The sequence below is a fragment of the Ips typographus genome, linkage group LG3 (assembly GCF_016097725.1).
Source record: "Ips typographus isolate SLU linkage group LG3, UJ_Ityp_2.0, whole genome shotgun sequence".
In the NCBI taxonomy this organism is placed as follows: Eukaryota; Metazoa; Arthropoda; class Insecta; order Coleoptera; family Curculionidae; genus Ips; species Ips typographus.
In genome coordinates, this window is record NC_138424.1 from 19,642,492 (window position 1) to 19,661,991 (window position 19,500).

General features: G+C 34.8%; 1 protein-coding gene and 1 long non-coding RNA gene across 6 annotated transcripts in view; one reads left to right on the forward strand and one right to left on the reverse strand.

Annotated features, from left to right (window-relative positions):
• Positions 1–16,502, forward strand: part of Tudor-SN (Staphylococcal nuclease domain-containing protein 1) — a 33,501-nt gene extending 16,999 nt beyond the window's left edge. Inside the window, exons 10-14 of the mRNA XM_081975084.1 lie at positions 604–840; positions 933–1,104; positions 5,668–5,858; positions 15,757–15,865; positions 15,919–16,502. Of these exons, the coding sequence (XP_081831210.1) occupies positions 604–840; positions 933–1,104; positions 5,668–5,858; positions 15,757–15,865; positions 15,919–15,920 (711 nt within the window). The 3' untranslated portion in view covers positions 15,921–16,502. The remainder of the gene's footprint in view (positions 1–603; positions 841–932; positions 1,105–5,667; positions 5,859–15,756; positions 15,866–15,918) is intronic.
• Positions 9,975–11,926, reverse strand: LOC145726141 (uncharacterized). 5 transcript variants are annotated; one of them, XR_014177499.1, is made up of 4 exons: positions 11,791–11,926; positions 11,243–11,384; positions 10,908–10,979; positions 9,975–10,569 (listed from the first exon to the last, which is right to left on the reverse strand). It is a non-coding gene; the product is annotated as an uncharacterized LOC145726141 (long non-coding RNA). The 5 variants fall into 5 exon arrangements; XR_014177498.1 differs by having other exon boundaries at positions 11,196–11,384; XR_014177497.1 differs by having other exon boundaries at positions 11,196–11,292; positions 11,791–11,925.
• Positions 16,503–19,500: the final 2,998 nt, after the last annotated feature.

Below are 19,500 nucleotides of genomic sequence, written 5' to 3' on the forward strand. Positions count from 1 at the left end.
TCAGTCGAACAACCAGCACCGAGCGAGTGTGCTTTCAGTGCAGATTAGTGCGCACTAGTGCCGCCAGTCGAATTCGCTATAAGAGAATTTAGAATTTTATGTAAATCCAAGGTCACTAGATACAGCTAAATTTAAGGTTAAAGTTGAATTTGATTTTGAAAACCACTAGTCTTATTCTTAAAGTTAATACTAAATTTAATGCTAAATTTAAATTTTGTTTTATAAACCAGGCTTTACTCTCTGATGACGTGCATTGGCCGATATACTGCCGACTGCTGTATGTTTTTTGCTGTAAATTTATCTCTTGCTGTCTATAGCAACTACCTCAATGCAAACCATTATCGAAAATGACAGTATCAGCAGTTTAGTGTCAGCATTATATTATGTGTTTCAATAATCATCATTAATGTTGAACACAACCAAGTGTCAAAGTGTAACTAATAGTTCCAGAGCAGCTAAAATGTTTAAGCAACCTTGTTAAACTTTTAATAAAGAAAGAATTAGAAGCGTGTGCGTGCAGTTTCGTTGTAGGCGGTATTCTTTCTAGGCCAAAAAATGGCCTACACTTACTTTAAAAACACCGATTTTATTTTTTGTTTTTAGCCGGTTGGTCGAAAGATCAATTACGAAGAAGTGGTAGTGACCGAAGTAACGAACGAAGGGACTTTCTACGTGCAAAAAGTCGCGGACGGACCCAAGGCTGAGGCTTTGCTAGACGCATTTCGACAAGAGTTTGAAGCGAATCCTCCATTACCGGGAGCGTACAACCCCAAACGTGGCGACTTGTGTGCCGCCAAGTTTACCGCCGACGACGTTTGGTACCGGGCTAAAGTCGAAAAGGTGTTGTTTTTATATTTTGACAGCAAAAACCAAAGATGTTGTTTAACATGTTTATCATAGCCTGGTTTATTTTATTTTATTGACTAATTCAGGTGGCATCTGGAAAAGCCCACGTCCATTATATCGACTATGGTAATCGTGAAGTGATTCCTTCCACTAGATTAGCCAGTTTACCAGCCGCCTATTCAGCCGATTCGGCTTTCGCTCACGAATATTCCCTGCCTTATGTTTCTCTGCCGAAAGATGAAGAGTTTAAAGAAGTCGGTAAGTGCGAGTACGTGAGTGTTTACAAAATGTGGCGACAAAATAAAATTATTGAAATAATGCCTACAAGTTAGTGCTAAACTTAAATTGTCCTAATTTGCCAAGAGAATTATACAGGGTGGTCCAGTTTTAAATGTCAATAATTCACCAATCCATAGCCAATTAAAAAATAAGTTGACATGCATTATGTAATTTTCCTGAAAAATGATTCCTAAGGAAAATACAGTCCTTCAAATTTCTGTTTTAAAAATCGGTTTTTTGTCATTGTGTTTTGTCATGGAACATTTTTGATAAAATTTGGAACACGCATTATGAAATTAATACTCATTATGAATGACGTTTGCCAAAATTCTCTAGTAGCCTAGATACAGGAAGATGGTTTTAATGTTTTTGCCTTATCTTCTACGTCTCTAGATATTTTTCAAAAATTAATATTTTTTTTTAATTTCATTGTTTACGATGAAAAAGAAATTATCTCTTATAAAATTCTGATTTGAAACTTCCTGTACGAGAAGTTCAAAGACCCAAAACTAACCCAACCCAACTTAAAAATTGTCTTGGAAACAGAAAATTCACTTAAGAAGCTTAAAAAATTAATTGTAGCTAGTTTTCATAGTTTCCAGAAAAACTGAAAGACTTTAGTTTTGAAAATTGACTGAGAAAAGATAAAAATTGATTTCAGAAGCTTAAAAATTGTGTTTGTAAGTAGTTTTAATAATAATAATAATAATAAATTTGTTTATTTAGCTAATAGCTATATACAAAAAACACAGAACAGTAAGTATAGGTATACAATTCTAAATATTTTCAAAATGCGGACATATTTACAATGTGTTCGCGTAGATGGACTTTAAACATTCTCACAGTATTACATTGTTTTATACATTTTGGTAGCTGATTATAATTAAGAAGTCCTCTATATAAAGGCGAATTTAGGGCTTGATCTGTATTACAATGTCTCAAAATAATAAAATCATCACAATTTCTTGTACTGTAACTATGGACCTCAGAAAAGGTTGTTATTTTTCTACACAGGTATTCCGGCAGTAACCCCCGCTTCATTTTAAAAATAAACAAATACACATCAAACATTATCATCTGACGTACGGACAACATATTCAAAGTTTTCTGCATGGTACTTATTGAGACATATCTATTACACTTAAGGATGGTTCTCATCGCTTTGTTCTGTACGATCTCGAACTCCCGCACCTTAAAACTGGGTAGACCATAAAGAAGAGTGGAACAGAACTGCAAATGCGGCGAAGCGATACTATTATATAGCAATAGTTTGGTGTACAATGACAAATTTTTTCCGACTCTAGAAATAAAATTAACTTTCTTTGCATATTTCCTTAACGTATAGTCAGCATGAGCATGGAATGTTAGACATGGATCAAAAATTACTCCCAAATACTTGATGTTTTGCTCATAAGATATGCTATGACCATCCATTTTCAGATCTATGTCGCCAATATTAAAGCTATTCAATTTACATTTTCTTCCAAATATACAAAATTTAGTTTTTGCTGTATTTATGCTCAGGTTATTCTTGCACAACCAATGAAACAAATGTTCCAAATCTTGATTTACTTTCTGCTGCATCTGCATTAAGTTAGTTCCAGATATATAAATCATAGTATCATCCGCGAACAGTTCGACTCCACAATTCTCAACCACGCCCACAATATCATTTATATACAATAAAAACAACAACGGTCCTAAAACCGTCCCCTGTGGCACCCCATACTCAACCGGTAAAGAATCAGACATACTATTATTCAACTTAACTTTTTGTCGCCTATCATTCAAGTACGACACAAACCACCGCAACACAACATGTTTGAGGCCCACATTACTAAGTTTCTGCAATAAAATACTTCTTGAGACAGTTTCAAATGCCCTCTTTAGGTCTAAAAATACAGCAAGTACAAAATTACCACTATCTATACTATTAATAAAACTATCACAAACGCTGACCAGCACAGATTCACAAGAATGTTTTTCTCTAAAACCAGACTGATTTGGTATCAAAATATTATTCTTATCACAGTGAAGCTGTAGTTGCGCTTTTACTACCAATTCTAATACTTTTTCGTACAACTCGACTGTATTTATGGGTCGAAACTCAGTGTGTACCCTAGTGTTCTGCACTTTCGGGACAGGTATAATAATCGATTCCTTCCATGCATGTGGAAAAACTCCAGCTGTCAGTGAAGAATTTATAATATCTAGTAGGCGGTTTCCCGCCACATCACACACATCACACAGCACCTTTTTAGACATGTTACTTTCACCGCCCCCTACATTTTTTAGGTTTTTTAAAGTTATTTTCAATTCACTCATAGTAACTGGGTTGAAACGTGAAAAAACACCATCAGGATTTAATGAAGAAGAAAAGATATTTCCATGAATATTTTGGAAAGGACAAGCAGGCATGCCAGCAATAATATCCGCTATACTACTTATGAAATACTCATTAAATTTGTTTGCAATTATTAAGTTGTTCGTAACTGCGACATCACCGAATTTGACCTCTCCAATAACCGAATTTTTTCTCTCTGGTAATAATAATTTCAAGTTTTTCCACAACTCCTTCGGATTATGTTTGTTGTCGTCGATTGATTTGTACTTGTAGACATAAAAAACTACTTTTTCTAGAATTTTTGACTACAAATTCATACTTTTAAACCTTAAAAATTGACTTCAACACCAAAAAGTGACTATGAACTAATGAAAAGTAACATCAGAAGCTTAAAATTTGCATTTGAAGTAAGTTTTCATAATTTTAAGACAAATTTTTTAGTTTTGAGAATAGTCTTAGATGCGAGTATTCGAGTATTTCTTAAAAATCTAAATTGTTTTTAGTGCTTTAAGGCTGTTTTCAGTACCTCAAATCGAGTTTCAAGACTATCTTTACAAAGTTTTTCACTTATCAGGTCTAAAAGCCAATTTGTACACTGTCCACAGTCTTGAAAATGTTATTTCAAGCTTCTTCAGTACAGGGTTGCCCATATCCGACGGACCCATCTGGCAACGCCATAACTTTTGACAGAGATGTCAGATCGCTTAATGACATACCGCGTTTGAAGCGTCAGTCCAAGCAGATTTTTACCATGGAACAATACACGCCACGCGAGCGCTCTGAAATAGTTGAAATTTACATTCAACAGAACAAGTCAATTGTGAAAACTCAACCAGGAGCGTTATCGCGACATGATGACCAATTTTGTGATGCCAATTATTCGTCGAAAGCGTATGAGGCAGTTCTGGTTTCAACAAGACGGCGCTCCACCGCACACAAGTCGCATAACAATCGATTTTCTGAAGAAATTGTTTCCGGGCCGTTTGATGTCGAAAAGTGGTGATTTGGACTGGCCACCGCGTTCGCCCGATTTGACGCCGCCTGACTTCTTCTTGTGGGGATATTTGAAGTCAAAGGTTTACGTTAACAAGCCAAGGACCGTAGAAGAGCTCAAGGACAACATTCGTGAAGAAATAGCCGCTATTCCGGCCGAAATGTTGGCGAAAACGATGGAAAATGCTGCAAAAAGGGCACAATACGCCATCAACGCCAGATGCGGCCATTTGAGAGATATCATATTCAAAAATTGATGTAAACAAATCTACTTGGAACAAATTAAATGATTAAGATTGCCAACCGCCAAATTTTTATTTTTTTCTTTGATTTTTTAAAAAAAAACATGGGTCCGTCGAATATGGGCAACCCGTTATTAAATTGACTTCTACACTCATCATAGGTGCAATAAATTGTAGCATCTTTAAGAAATTCAGACTGTTTTTAGTGCTTTTAACGACTGAAAAATCCAGTTTAAGACTATTTCGAAAAGTCAAGTTTCTTCAGTAATAAAAGTAAAAAATTTTGATATCAAATGCTACGATATTAGTCTTGAGAACTAATTTTTAGAAAAGAAATAGTTCGAAAATTTAATTTACTTCTAGACTTGTTCCAGTCCAGAAAATTGAGTTGTACACCAATTGAAGTCCTGAAAATAGACTTTTGGACTCTCTTTAGTCCTAGTAAAGTCAGTTCTAGCTTTAAAAGTTCACTTTTAGATTATCTTTAGAAGTAAAAAATGAGTTTCATGCACAATACAATCTTTGTCTTGATTTCCGGACTGTTTTTAGTTCTTGAAATCCAGTTTCAGACACTCGACCAGGATGGCAGTTTGAGAAAACAAATTATAAGACTATTCCTAGTAGTAAATAGCAAGTTTTTAGACTATTCGGTACAAATTTGGACTCTCACAAGTCTTCAATGTTCAGTTTTACACTATAAAACGATTTTTTAAATTGAAATTTGAAGGACTGTAAGTTCCTTAGGAAACGTTTTTCAGAAAAATTACATATAGCAAGTCAACTTATTTTTTGATTGGCTATTGAATGGTGAATTATTGACACTTAAAACTGGACCACCCTGTATAATTAATTTTAGTTTTGCGCAACCTCAACTCCGTTTTTTTCTCTAAAATTTGCTCATTAAATTAAAACCAATTTTATAACAGTGTTTTTGACTGGATTTTTACCAGTTTTTGGTTTCAGCTTTGAAATATCTCCGGGAAGATACTGAAGTGCCTCGACTGTACCTGAACGTGGAGTACAGAATTCCAGGTCAACCGCCCGCTGCCTCTCTACACAAGGACCAATCGGGAACAACCGACATTATCCGTGGTTTGATCGCCGAAGGACTGTTGCTCGTCAACAATGTCAAGAGTAGGAGGCAAAATAAATTGGTAAGATTTGAATTCACTTTGCCCTTTGCTATCTAAATTTGAAATAATACACCGCCAAACGGATGCCCATCTTGTTAAGTATTCGCCACCTTATTGACTGTCTCCAATGCTGTTTTAAAGTCTAACAAGACAGCCAAAACAAATTTTAAAAGTGTCACGCAAACTACGGTTTTACACGAGTAACTTTCACGAAAACAAAACTGTCAACACGTTATTGTTGTCTCAGCGTCTTTGTAATTTACTAACAGGTATTAATGGATCTCAAATTGCAGTAAAGAATACTTTTTGATAACTTTTGTCCAGGGTGTAACACTTCATTCAATAAGTCCCGGGACCAACTAAGAAAAACAATTATTTTTCATGAAATTCGTCTTTATTCATCAATATAGTTCCCTTCTAGAGTGATACAATCATTCCAACTTTTCTATACCATGTTTATAGAACGATTTTTCCTTGGCCTCAAAATACGCTTCAGTTTCAGCGATGACTTCCTCATTTGATTGATATTTCTTTCCTTGGAGCATTTTTTTGAGGTCTGAAAACAGCCAGTAGTCGCTGGGGGCCAGGTCTGGACTATACGGTGGGTGGGGAAGCCATTCGAAACCCAATTCGTTGAATTTGACCTTCGTTTTTATGGACTTGTGACACGGTGCATTGTCTTGATGAAAGAGAATCTTTTTCTTCTTCATATGGGGCCGTTTTAGTGCGATTTCATCCTTCAATCGGTCCAATAATGCACAATAATAGTCGCTGTTGATTGTTTTTCCCTTTTCCAAATAGTCAATGAACAATATACCGTGTGTATCCCAGAATACAGAGGCCATAACCTTGACGGCTTTCGCCGGGTCCAGTCCACTCAGATGACTGCCGTTTTGATTCAGGTGTGTAGTGGTGGATTCAGGTTTCGTCCATGGTCACATATCGACGCAAAAAATCCTTTTTATTACGGTTAAACAGCTCGAAACAGCGCTCTGAATCATCAATTCGTTGTTGTTTTTGGTCAATAGTGAGCACTTGCGGTACCCATTTCGAAAGCAGCTTTCGCATACCCAAATGTTCATGCAAAATTGTTAACACACTACCTTCTGATATCTTTGAGGCCTCAGCTATCCCACCCACTTTCAGTTTACGATCATACAATATCATTTTGTGGATTTTTTTTATGTTTTCTGGAACAACAGCCGAATTTGGGCGTCCAGACCGTTCGGCGTCATTTGTGTCTGTACGACCGCGTTTAAAATCAGCAAACCACCTACAAATCGTTGTTTTCGATGGAGAAGAGTCCCCGTAACATTTTTCAAGCCATTGTTCTGTTTGGACGGTGTTTTTTCCCATCAGGAAACAGTGTTTAATTAGCACACGAAAATCACTTTTTTCCATGTTTTAAAAAAACTCAAAAGTTGTTCACTTTAAAAAATTCTCACAAACAAAATATTGGAGGGAATAAGCTTAGGATTTGACAGCTGTCGTTTGAAAGATGGTACTTCAAGGGAAACATATAAAAATGCGATTTGTAGTGCCACCTGTGGGTTAGTCCCGGGACTTATTGAATGATGTGTTATAACCATAGAGGTGCTTTGGGAAAAAAAATCTGTATAGTAAATGTGGCCACGAGAAAATGCTGGAAATAATTGTCAGCATTCTAAATCCACTGCTAGGGAGCGTTTCAGTATCACTTAAATGTCCGAAAACTTGGATGGTATAGCAAAAATAACATGGATGTAATTGTATGTTTTTGACGAACAATTTTGCTATTTAACTTTTTTTTCTATCTCTTCATATGAAGTGGTGAGGTTGGTCCAAAGGTTGCTTTGACAGAAATGGAATATCTCAAAAACGGCTGATCGTAGAGACTTCGTTTTTGCGCCATTTAAACGGGCGTTTTTTATCCTTTAAAATGTCCTGACACGCATGTTCAATTTAGTTTTCGATATTTCCTGTAGAGGGCGTTTTTAAAAAATTTACGCTTTCATCCTAGATATCTCGAAAAAATCAAATGCAATGATATTGCTTTTTATCGTCTATTCCCTAAACAATTTGAACGAATAGCAAGGAAATTTCTTTGCTATCATAGAAAACCCTTCTCTATCGTAATATATGGTACTCTCTACGTTTCGATTAGCGAAGATCAGCACTCAACTTTCACAAATAGAAAGAGCAAATGAGGTCTTGCTATGATTTCATCTCTCTTGGGGCTATAAAATTTTGTATTTGTCAATCTTTCTTCCGTCAATTTTAACCTTTATGCCCGTCAGTGTCAACATTGTGTCAATAAGGTTGGGTTGGGAACCAATTGATTGTGTTTGCACCCTCCTTTCTTTGTTTTTGAGTTTTTAATTAAAGTGTTAATGACTTATTAGTTGTTGTTTTTAAGGTGTAAGGTGTTTATGATAGAATGGTTGTGTTATGGCCATGTGTTTCGTCAGCACATTCTAAAATCCTCGGAAACTTATATGCACTCACGAAATTCAACTTTTTCTGTTAATTCTCTTCAGGATTTTTGGAAAGTTTCACCCGTCGAGGGGCAATAACCAATTGCTTTAAATGGGGTGTTAACGCATCAGTAAGATTTCGAGGTAAATCTCTGTTGAACTAGTAATGCTTGCAAAACTCTGTTTCAGTTAATTCAAATGGATTAAAGATCATTAACTAAAATGCATAAAAATTGGTAACATGTTTCCTACAGAAAAAAAAAATGGTCTAACAAGAAAATCAGAAACTTAATAGTAAATATAAAATAAAAAACTGAAAAGACAACTATAATAAATAAAACCAACAACAATAATGGCAACGAAACGAACTATTTCATAATGACATAAACATACTTTGAAATCCACGATTAATTACTGAGAAAGAAAGTAAAAAACGTAGAACTATTCAAATTATTGTCATTAATACTTGTCATTAACTCTGCATACGGCGAAACAAGTAAAAGCCCTAGATTTATTACTGGAAATTAGTCAATGTTTTTAGGTCCGATAGGTTCCCGTTTTCTGTTGACGGTGTCAGCCGAATGTGATAGAAAATAGCTTAGAGAATACCAACAGTTAGTAGAGACATTTTCTTTCTTATCTATTTCTTCTTCTTATAGTGCATCTCCTATTGGAGGTTTGCTATCATCACAGCAATCCGGACCTTGTTGACTGCAGCTCTGAACAGTTGAACGTTTCTACAATCAAACCAATCCCTTAGGTTCCTTAGCCAGGACACGCGGCGTCTGCCAATGTTCCCTCTTTCCCTAATTTTTCCTTGGACTATCAGTTGTAGAAGTGTGTATTTCTGTCCTCTCATTATATGACCCAGATATTGGAGCTTTCTCTTTTTTATGGTGTAACTATTTCGCACTCCTTCTGCATCCGGTTCAGCAGTAGTAATTCTATCGGTTCAGGGAATCCTCCACATCCTACGGTAGCACCACATTTCAAAGGCCTGCAGTTTGTCCATGAAGGTTTTTCTTGAGGGTCTAAGCCTCAACTCCGTACTAAAGTGTGGAAAAAACATAACAACAAAGCATACTCATCCTCATCATCATAACTGGTATCAGATTCACCCTGACCATTCATTCTAATATTCTAGTAAATAAAGAAAATTTAAATAAATAAGCTTGAATAAAAATTCTATTATAGGGATGCCAAGTTATTTTTAAGGTAAATAACTAAACCTATCTAACTTACTTTCTACCTAAAAATCCTGCTTCTAAATATATCATTGAAACTACAAATATCTTTAATACAAAAAATTACAAACTACTTAAAACTAATACTCTTCATCAAAGAGTCCAAATTGTCCAAAATAAACCGTCAGTTGACCAATCTTCTTATTTTCCGTTGAGGTGGATTTTTAACTACAAAGGCTGTATCTCGGTAACAGCCGGGAGGCCTCCTCGGTTATCGATTTAACCACTTCTGGAATAGATCCTTTATCACAATCTGCTCCATGTCATAACATAGACTAGACGGTACAATTGCTGGTAGCACTCGGTATTACACTCAGTAACTTCCGTTCCGGAAGGAAACAGCTTTCTAAGATCCCCTGATCTTCAATAGTCTAATTTTTGCTCGAATTTTTTAGAAAACTGACTTTCCAGCTCTCATTAAAAGTCTCTCTTGACCATAGATTAACACACTAGATAGATGTTAATCTCCGTGTTAATAAGGTGAAGCACTGTATGTATGAATTCTTCCGAGTCACAGGGGTCGCCACATGTTCACATTTGATGGTCATTGAAAGCGCCATCTGTTGGTAGACTTGCATAAACTGGTATTGGCGGGCTTTTTGAATTAAATTAAGTCTTTCTTTCATGTTTTTTTTTTCAAGAAACAGGTAAATAAAACAAAGTCCAGTGTATGCAAAATATATTATATATATTTTAAGGAAATGAACATACAAAACACATACTCTACAAAAATAATTATCTTTTGGTTAGTAAGTTGGTGCAAAACCCAAGACCTTAAGACTATAGTTAAGAATAGATCATAAAGCTACACTTTATACATAAAACATTACTATTATAAATAACATGCACATGCAAATATCAACCATTGTATACCCATAGGTGTACCTTAAAGGTCTTTAAGAATGTTTCAGATATGGTTTTTTTTGGTTTTTGTTTTTTTATTTTGCTTCTTTAAAACGTGAAACTTACCAGAAGACAGGGATTCATTCTTGGAAAAGATGGAGGAAGTTGGAAGCACATCTTGATTAGGATTGCCTGTTGATGGATTACTTTGTGAAAATTTACATAAAAAAAAATATATATAAACCTAGGAATACTTAACAGGTTTATAAATATTATTCTACTGGATATGCACCGATACCTGTATGAGAATTTGAGGATTAAAGAGCGTATGTAATTTGATTTGGTTTGTGCATGTCAAACAAATGTTTGGTCCTGTTCATTTTTGCTTGTTTTTTTGGTGAATACATGCCTAATAATTATAGATATATCAAATCAGTTCATTCAAACGTAATGTGGTGACGCGGATATGATATAGCTAAACTTTTGAAAAAAACAAACTCTAGCAAATAATTATATGTATTCATATTTACCAGAAGTTGGTGGTCTTTGATCTGGTAAGTTCTTTAATTTTTCATAGTCAATGGAGGGGATTTCAAGAGATTCTGTGAAACAAACATTTCAAATATTACAAGAACGAAAAGTATATAAGTCCATCTTCACATTCTTCACACAGTGGAGGTGTTAGGTAAGTGCAACGAAAGAGCACTCACTCAATCTCCACATTTTTTTTATTAGATTTTAAATGGTTATGCCCAACATGCTATCAGCAGTTTTTCCAGAAAACAAAACCTCAATTAAAAAAAAATACTAATACTAACATGCGCGACATCACTGTATAGGTATATTTTGATTTGAATAAAATTACTTGGGGAATCTGGGTCCTTTGGTACTTGCTGGCAAGGACTTGGTAAGAACCTTGAAGAAATCACTCCCTTTTTTTAGCATGCGTCTGTTAGGTATATGGGTTAAAGTCTTCAGGCAAAAAGTGCTTTTCACACACATAATACCTGAAAATACATTTCAGTTTCATTTTTATCTACTGTACCTTATTTCTATATATATATATATATACAATCTTTATTCTACAAAAGAAAAGGCTATCGGCCCTAGTGGCCTTTCTGCCCATTGTAATAACAGCATTATAGATTAATAATGCAAAACTAGGGTATTAAAACAGATAAATTTATTAGTTAGTGAGTCATAGTGCTGTTTAAACCCACTTTATGCAAAAGAATACATTAGTTTTCCACTATACTTACCAAAATAATCGTTATATACTAAGGAGCTATGTTGAGTTCTACAAATCATTAAACTTATTTATTTTCTCTTTGCCTCCTTGAAAACCTCTAATAGTAATCCTCTTACTACCTTAACATTATAACGAATAAAAATGAACTTTACTTGAGAACTTACCTGCTATAAATTTCCATATTAGAACAAAGAAGTAAAATAAATAATCGTCCTAAAAATTGTTTCCACAGTGAAAAAGTAACACTGTCTTTTTCCGGGTTAGGCAAACGAAATCGTCGGGAATGTTTTGAAGGGCTGCACCCCTTTATGGTACATCCCGCATTGCCCATAGTGACAAAATTCTTTGTAAAACCCAGCCAAAAGCTAAAAAGAAAACTAAAAAAACCTATTGTGCAAAAACTGCACAAACGAAAGAAAACATTATAAAAACACCGCGCACGAATTAGCTAAGAGTATAAATCACAGCTATAAATTAAAAACTTCAACCGTAATATCAATATTTTAATAAATAGACTTGTCTAAAAAAACTTGAATTTGTCAAAAGTTGTTTACATCCATTTCATTTTGTTTTGCTTAACCACAAAACCATCTACAGGTAAAAACAATACAGTAGCTCCCCCTGAGTCTCGAAAGAAACCAAAACAAGGCTTCACATTGCCTATATGAGATTAGTGGGCCTGCTCTTGACAATCAACAACCAAAAACAAAAAACCTTTTTTTTTTCACCTTCTACCTCCACGTACCACCTTTTTCACCTCCTTTGAAGTTCATCAAGTAATACTGTTAATTTTCTTAATAACTACATACAATCCTACTAAAACTAACTATAATCGATGGTAAACACTTGACATACCTACAAAAATGTACCTTTTCTATAAATTAAATAAAATAAATTTTCTTTTTCTAATTTTGGCATATAAAGTGACACTTTTCAAAACTGATTAGAGTGACAAAACGTTTTACTTTGTGTAACTAGTTACATAAATAGCTATTATTTTCTTGAAAAAAAAAATCCTTATTTTCAAGACACTACCATTGTATTAGCTTTCTGGCCCCAATATAGATTACTAATTATTCTAACATCGTCCGAGTGAATATTTGTACTGACGATCAGCCGATGTAATTTGTCATGTTGCACTTTGTCAAAGGCTTTCGCGAAATCGATGTAACACGCATACACCTCTTGGTTTATATCATAACAGCGCTGGAAAATAATGTTAATCCCGAAAAGCGCCTTTCGTGTTCCAAGTCTTTCGCGGAATCAAAACCGTGCGTTGCCTATGTCCTCATCGAGTCTTCAGTAAATTCTTTTATGGATAATTTTCAAGAACAACTTTAAAGTGTGGTCCATAAGTGCGATGGTTCGGTAATCCAAGCATTCTCTTGGATTTGGTTTCTTGGGTACGAGCACAAAGGTGAATGTTAACCATTGTTTAGGAATTTCTCCCTTATCATAAATGCGATTAAAAAAATGTCTGTTTCTATGCGTTTTCTATTTTCTACATCGTTACGGAGTTCGCCTCCTGGTCTTAAAATTACGTCATCAATGACGTGCAGGCATAGTTACTTTTTTGGATTAATACCTTGTAAATTTTGCATTGTTTCACTCGAAAATTCAGTATGGTATAGCAGTTTGGGGTGGCTCTGCTCATTCTATTCGAATCTTCCGGCTCCAAAAGCGAGCGATCCGAACCATGTTGAGGCTTGGACCTAGAGATTCTTGTAGACAGCATTTTAAGGATTTGAAAATCTTAACATTTTCATCGGCATATATGTAAATCGCTTTAAACCATGCACTCTCAAGTACATTCGTTTAACACCAGAAACGCTAATTTATTGCGTTTACCTCGCAGGCGAATTCAAGTCTCTGCTAATAATGGGCCTATCCCACATATCATAAATTTTTGTTTTAGTGACTGGAATCGAAAGAATAGGATCAAAAACTAATTTTTCATATTCTTGAAGAAAAAATTATGGTCGTAAATGTTCCTACATTAGTTTGAATTTGTCCATTAAATTTAAAAGATCTGTTTTGGCGCGCATGTGACGTACGTAATTCTGGGCGATTTTATTGGCTGTTGCACGCCATCTGTTTCACTTCTTGTCGCTGATTGGTTGATAGTGTAGTACGTCACCGGCGGCGGGCGTTTTAAACATGAGATTAATGTAGTTTTTATCATCATTTTTTTTTCTATTTAGACTTAATATTTTTGAAAACACAAAAATACTGGTATAATATTTTCAATCCGTCTTTGTAGTTATGAAATAAAAAAAAATTGTGGGACAGGCCCATTGTCCTAATTTACGGTTTTATAATAAGCTTCCTGATTGCAACAGGACACTGGAGGGTTGTGCTTTTGAGAGGGCGGTCAAGCAGGTTTTTGTTGACGCTTCTTTTTATACCGATGAGGAATATTTTAATTATGTTTTTTAAAAGTGAGCGTCATTTTGTATGTTATTTTATATTTGTATACAGGGTAATTCAAATTCGACCCTCACCATTGGGATCTCGGAAACTATAAGAGATACGAGAAAGTTTAAATTGGGGCAAAGTTGCGCAATGTAAAGCTCAACCAAATGCAGTTTTAAAAATTTCGATTTTCCGAGTACTTCCGAAGATATCCGAAAAAAACTGAAAATTTGATTTTTTGTTTTTATTTATTTCTAATCTTATTTGAAGAGATATTCCAAAACTAAAAGCACCTTTTCATTGCCACTTTTTCTCAGCTATTCGATGATGGATTCAAATTTGCCACACGACGTTTCGTTTTTTGGCAGCCATCATCAACTTTCTTTTTTCTTATGGGCGCCATATTGGATTTTTAGCCCTCCAAATAGTACGTTTTATTCTGATTTTAGTGATGTATAATAATTTATGATTTGCTTCATAAATAACAAAATAATTCAATAAAAACAATTTTTACTTTAGTTATTGGCTTTGAGTTAATGGGCCGTTTTATAAAATGTCATTATTTGGCAGTACTTGTCAAACACGATAAATCGGACGATCATTAGAGCTTTAAGAGATTTTACCTTAGTTAGCTTTGTTAATGAGACGTTTTATGAAGATTACTTGGTAGTACTTGTCACACGCAATTGGCCTGAACATACTTAGTCACAAAGGTGTACACGTGACTTGACTTAAACCGGTTTATTCACTCGAATAAATATGAATGAATAAAAAATGGTTTGTCACTTACTGTATAAATAACTATAAACTTGCACTTAACATTATACAAAATTGAAATTTGGCAAAAAATGAAGCTCTTAAAATGATGATCTTTCTCTTGGAAACATAAATAAGCCTTTTAAGTTAGAGATAATGCTAACAAATCTCTTTTTCTGATTAACCTAAATAGTTCAGCAATGCTTGTATAATAATAACATTTTCTGCGGGGCTTTCTTTTCTAGATACATTTTTAACTATGAAAGACGCTCTAATGAGCATCCGAATTATCGTGTTTGACAAGTACTGTCAAATAATGACATTTTTTAAAATGGCCCATTAACTCAAAGCCAATAACTAAAGTAAAAATAGTTTTTATTGAATTATTTTGTTATTTATGAAGCAAATCATAAGTTATTATACATCACTAAAATCAGAATAAAACGTACTATTTGTTGGGCTAAAAATCCAATATGGCGCCCATAAGAAAAAAGAAAGTTGATGATGACTGACAGAAAACGAAACGTCGTGTGGCAAATTTGTATCCATCATCGAATAGATAGGAAAAAGTGGCAATGAAAAGATGCTTTTAGTTTTGGGATATCTCTTCAAATAAGGTTAGAAATAAATAAAAACAAAAATTCAAATTTTCAGTTTTTTTCGGATATCTTCGGAAGTACTCGGAAAATCAAAAATTTTAAAACAGCATTTGGTTGAGCTTTAAATTGCGCAACTTTGCCCCAATTTAAACTTTCTCGTATCTCTTATGGTTTCTGAGATCCCAATGGTGAGGGTCGAATTTGAATTACCCTGTATACATGTATAAGTTTTATCTGTTAGTGTTTTGTTATATTGTAGATTGTAGGAATTATTTACTTGAGTTAAGATAACTTGCTGCGCATACATTTCATGTATATTGTGGTTAAATAAACAAATCTAAATCTAAAATTTTGTTTTTTCAGCTGGAAGACTATCTAGACGCTCAAGCAAAGGCGAAAAAGCAACATTTGAACATTTGGGAGTACGGCGACATAACCGAAGACGATGCCAAGGAATTTGGTTTGGGAAATTGTAAGTATCTTTCGTACCAAACTCCAATCACTCAAGTGTTTATTTTCCAACAGAGATCTCCACTTAACGACCAGTAAACCACTAATCGACAGAGCGACCTGTTTTGTTATTAAGTAAAAGACTTCCGTAATTAAACAAAATCACTTTATAAAAGTAGGATTGAGTTACAACGTAGCTATTTACGTTACAGTTATTTTAGAGTAATGATTATAATAGACGAAAATATACACGTCCTGTAAGGTTTTTTTTTATAAGGGGGGAGACATTTATAGGTATTAATAATTGACTTGCATCGTGAGATTACATTTATAGTCATAAAACCGCGGCGTTACGCCTTGACTGAACAAGTTTGATTTCATTATTTTGACCTAATTTTTGTGTATAATTGTGCCCAAGAATGTTTATTTCGTGATTTATATATTGACTTTTTATTTCTGATTTATTTGGACAATTTCACGTTTACACTGGCGGGTTATTCCCTCTGATGATAATTTTTTTTATGATCGTCGAAGTGAAGCTTCTTATACGGGCTGCGCTGGAACGTATAAATTATATTTATATATTTTGTATGGCGATTTGTTTGCATATAGTGGTAGGGAGAGGCTCTGTTTGAAACTAATAAATTGTTTACTATAAACTTTACAGAGTATTATTTCAAGGTTTCCTTATCTGTTATAAAAGTTTTTTTTGCAATATTATCTTGGATTGGTTAAGCAAAAATATTCAGTAAATTAAAGCAGAATATACAAGAGACGTGAATAAATTTTGTTACTGATATCAATATAAACAATTTACTGCCTTATGCACCATCGCCGCACCAACAAAATTTTTGTGTGCAGGGTCTTTAAAATGAAGTTTAAACTGTCAATAATTTAATCCCACTACTTGCTGCGGTTAAGCCAACATTTTTAACCTCAAAAGTAAAAAAAAAAACGGAATTCTTGTCACCGCTTAGCCGCTAGAGGGAATCAAAGTTGACAGTTTTTTCTCAATATCTCAGGAACGTTTCAGGTTAGAGGTCTGAACAATTGGCCCCTGTGACGTAGTAAGAGACATTTCAATTTTATGACGTAAGTCTAAGGTCAGAACGCATCTTACTCATTTTATAAGTATCGGTTTTTTTTTCTCTTTCAGTCAGTTTTTACTATTGTTTGAACACGATTTAACAACACAACGGTTAAACAAACAAAAACTGCCTACAATTTTAGTTTCGTCTTCTTCCACGGTTGACGTTTGGTTAAAATTGATATTAGACATACGTGCATGCATTCCGTCTCACTTGAATTCACTATAACCATTCTTCGCTAAACTATCAAGTGACACAGTGACACCTTTTCGCTATGTTGCCGTTGTTAACTTTAAATACAGAAATGAAAATAATTGAAATAACAACCTCGCTGTTTTTATATTTTTTGCTGGTTCTTTTCCAAGAAATGCACATGCAGAGACTTGAAAAAGAAACAAGTTTGAATCTATTGTATGATAGGTTTGTTAGTCGATAATATAGGAACTCGGTAACCGCTTTATTTGTAACAACAGAACAGAAGAAAATACTTAACACTGACGGCTCACTTGTCCACTTTTACCTCCCTATTGATACCTTTGGTCGACCAAGGAGCCAACATTTCCTCCCCTGTTGTTTGATTTCCTCCAACTGTCGATAATTGATAATGTCTCAGTGGTTTAGCTCAGCAAGTTCAACGAGACGTGCGGTTATTATTTTAATAAACGCCTTTACCGAGATCTGGTTTCAGAGATCAGTTCAGTAAATCGGAATAAAATCATCAAACATAATTCCCAAAAGTTTAAACAATAGCTTCTACATACTAAATAGATGTGTCTGGTGCAAGTTGATGTCAACTTACACAAGACCAGGAAGCATGAAAAATTATAGGGGTGACCTAAGTTCAGGAGTGCTGAAAGAAGAAGATTAAGTAGATTGTACTTATATTTGGTAAACAATGATGAGGACAGCTTTCAGGAAGGTCTGGCAATTGCGATTATTATATTTTAGAAATGGGTTACTATTTCATTAATTTACGAACCCGGTGCGGGTTGCAGAATTCGGGACGACTACATGGTCTGGCACGAGACGGAGTCTTCTACCGTCTCCCTTACTAACGGATGTCGAGCCTTATTTATACGAGATCGGTTTTGTGACGAAATCTATTGTTCGTTTTCGGAGATTAGTACACTGAAGACTGAATTTTTATAAATATTGTCAGACATAAGTTGGCTTATTTTAAATAACAAACCATTTTGGACGAGGGTAGGCGTAAGTGTAGACTTTCCTGAACTTTCGCGACCGAACCGTTTAGTTTCGCAAATTATTTCTAACCAACTTTTTCCAACATTTCTCTGCTACTTATTGTAAGGCATTACGATCTCTTAGTCAGTTCAATTTTTTGATTGCTTAACTAAGCACTTTTGGATCATTGTCCAAACAAGACAGTGGTTTAGCTCAGCAAGTTCAACGAGACGTGCGGTTATTATTTTAATAAACGCTTTTACCGAGAGCTGGTTTCAGAGATCAGTTCAGTAAATCGGAATAAAATCATCAAACATAATTCCCAAAAGTTTAAACAACAGCTTTTACATACTAAATAGATGTGTCTTACAACTTACACAAGACCAGGAAGCATGAAAAATTATAGGGGTGACCTAAGTTCAGGAGTGCTGAAAGAAGAAGATTAAGTAGATTGTACTTATATTTGGTAAACAATGATGAGGACAGCTTTCAGGAAGGTCTGGCAATTGCGATTATTATATTTTAGAAATGGGTTACTATTTCATTAATTTACGAACCCGGTGCGGGTTGCAGAATTCGGGACGACTACATGGTCTGGCACGAGACGGAGTCTTCTACCGTCTCCCTTACTAACGGATGTCGAGCCTTATTTATACGAGATCGGTTTTGTGACGAAATCTATTGTTCGTTTTCGGAGATTAGTACACTGAAGACTGAATTTTTATAAATATTGTCAGACATAAGTTGGCTTATTTTAAATAACAAACCATTTTGGACGAGGGTAGGCGTAAGTGTAGACTTTCCTGAACTTTCGCGACCGAACCGTTTAGTTTCGCAAATTATTTCTAACCAACTTTTTCCAACATTTCTCTGCTATTTATTGTAAGGCATTACGATCTCTTAGTCAGTTCAATTTTTTGATTGCTCAACTAAGCACTTTTGGATCATTGTCCGAACAAGACAGTGATTTAGCTCAACAAGTTCAACGAGACGTGCGGTTATTATTTTAATAAACGCCTTTACCGAGATCTGGTTTCAGAGATCAGTTCAATAAATCGGAATAAAATCATCAAACATAATTCCCAAAAGTTTAAACAATAGCTTTTACATACTAAATAGATGTGTCTGGTGCAAATTGATGTCAACTTACACAAGACCAGGAAGCATGAAAAATTATAGGGGTGACCTAAGTTCAGGAGTGCTGAAAGAAGAAGATTAAGTAGAGTGTACTTATATTTGCTAAACAATGATGAGGACAGCTTTCAGGAAGGTCTGGCAATTGCGATTATTATATTTTAGAAATGGGTTACTATTTCATTAATTTACGAACCCGGTGCGCGTTGCAGAATTCGGGACGACTACATGGTCTGGCACGAGACGGAGTCTT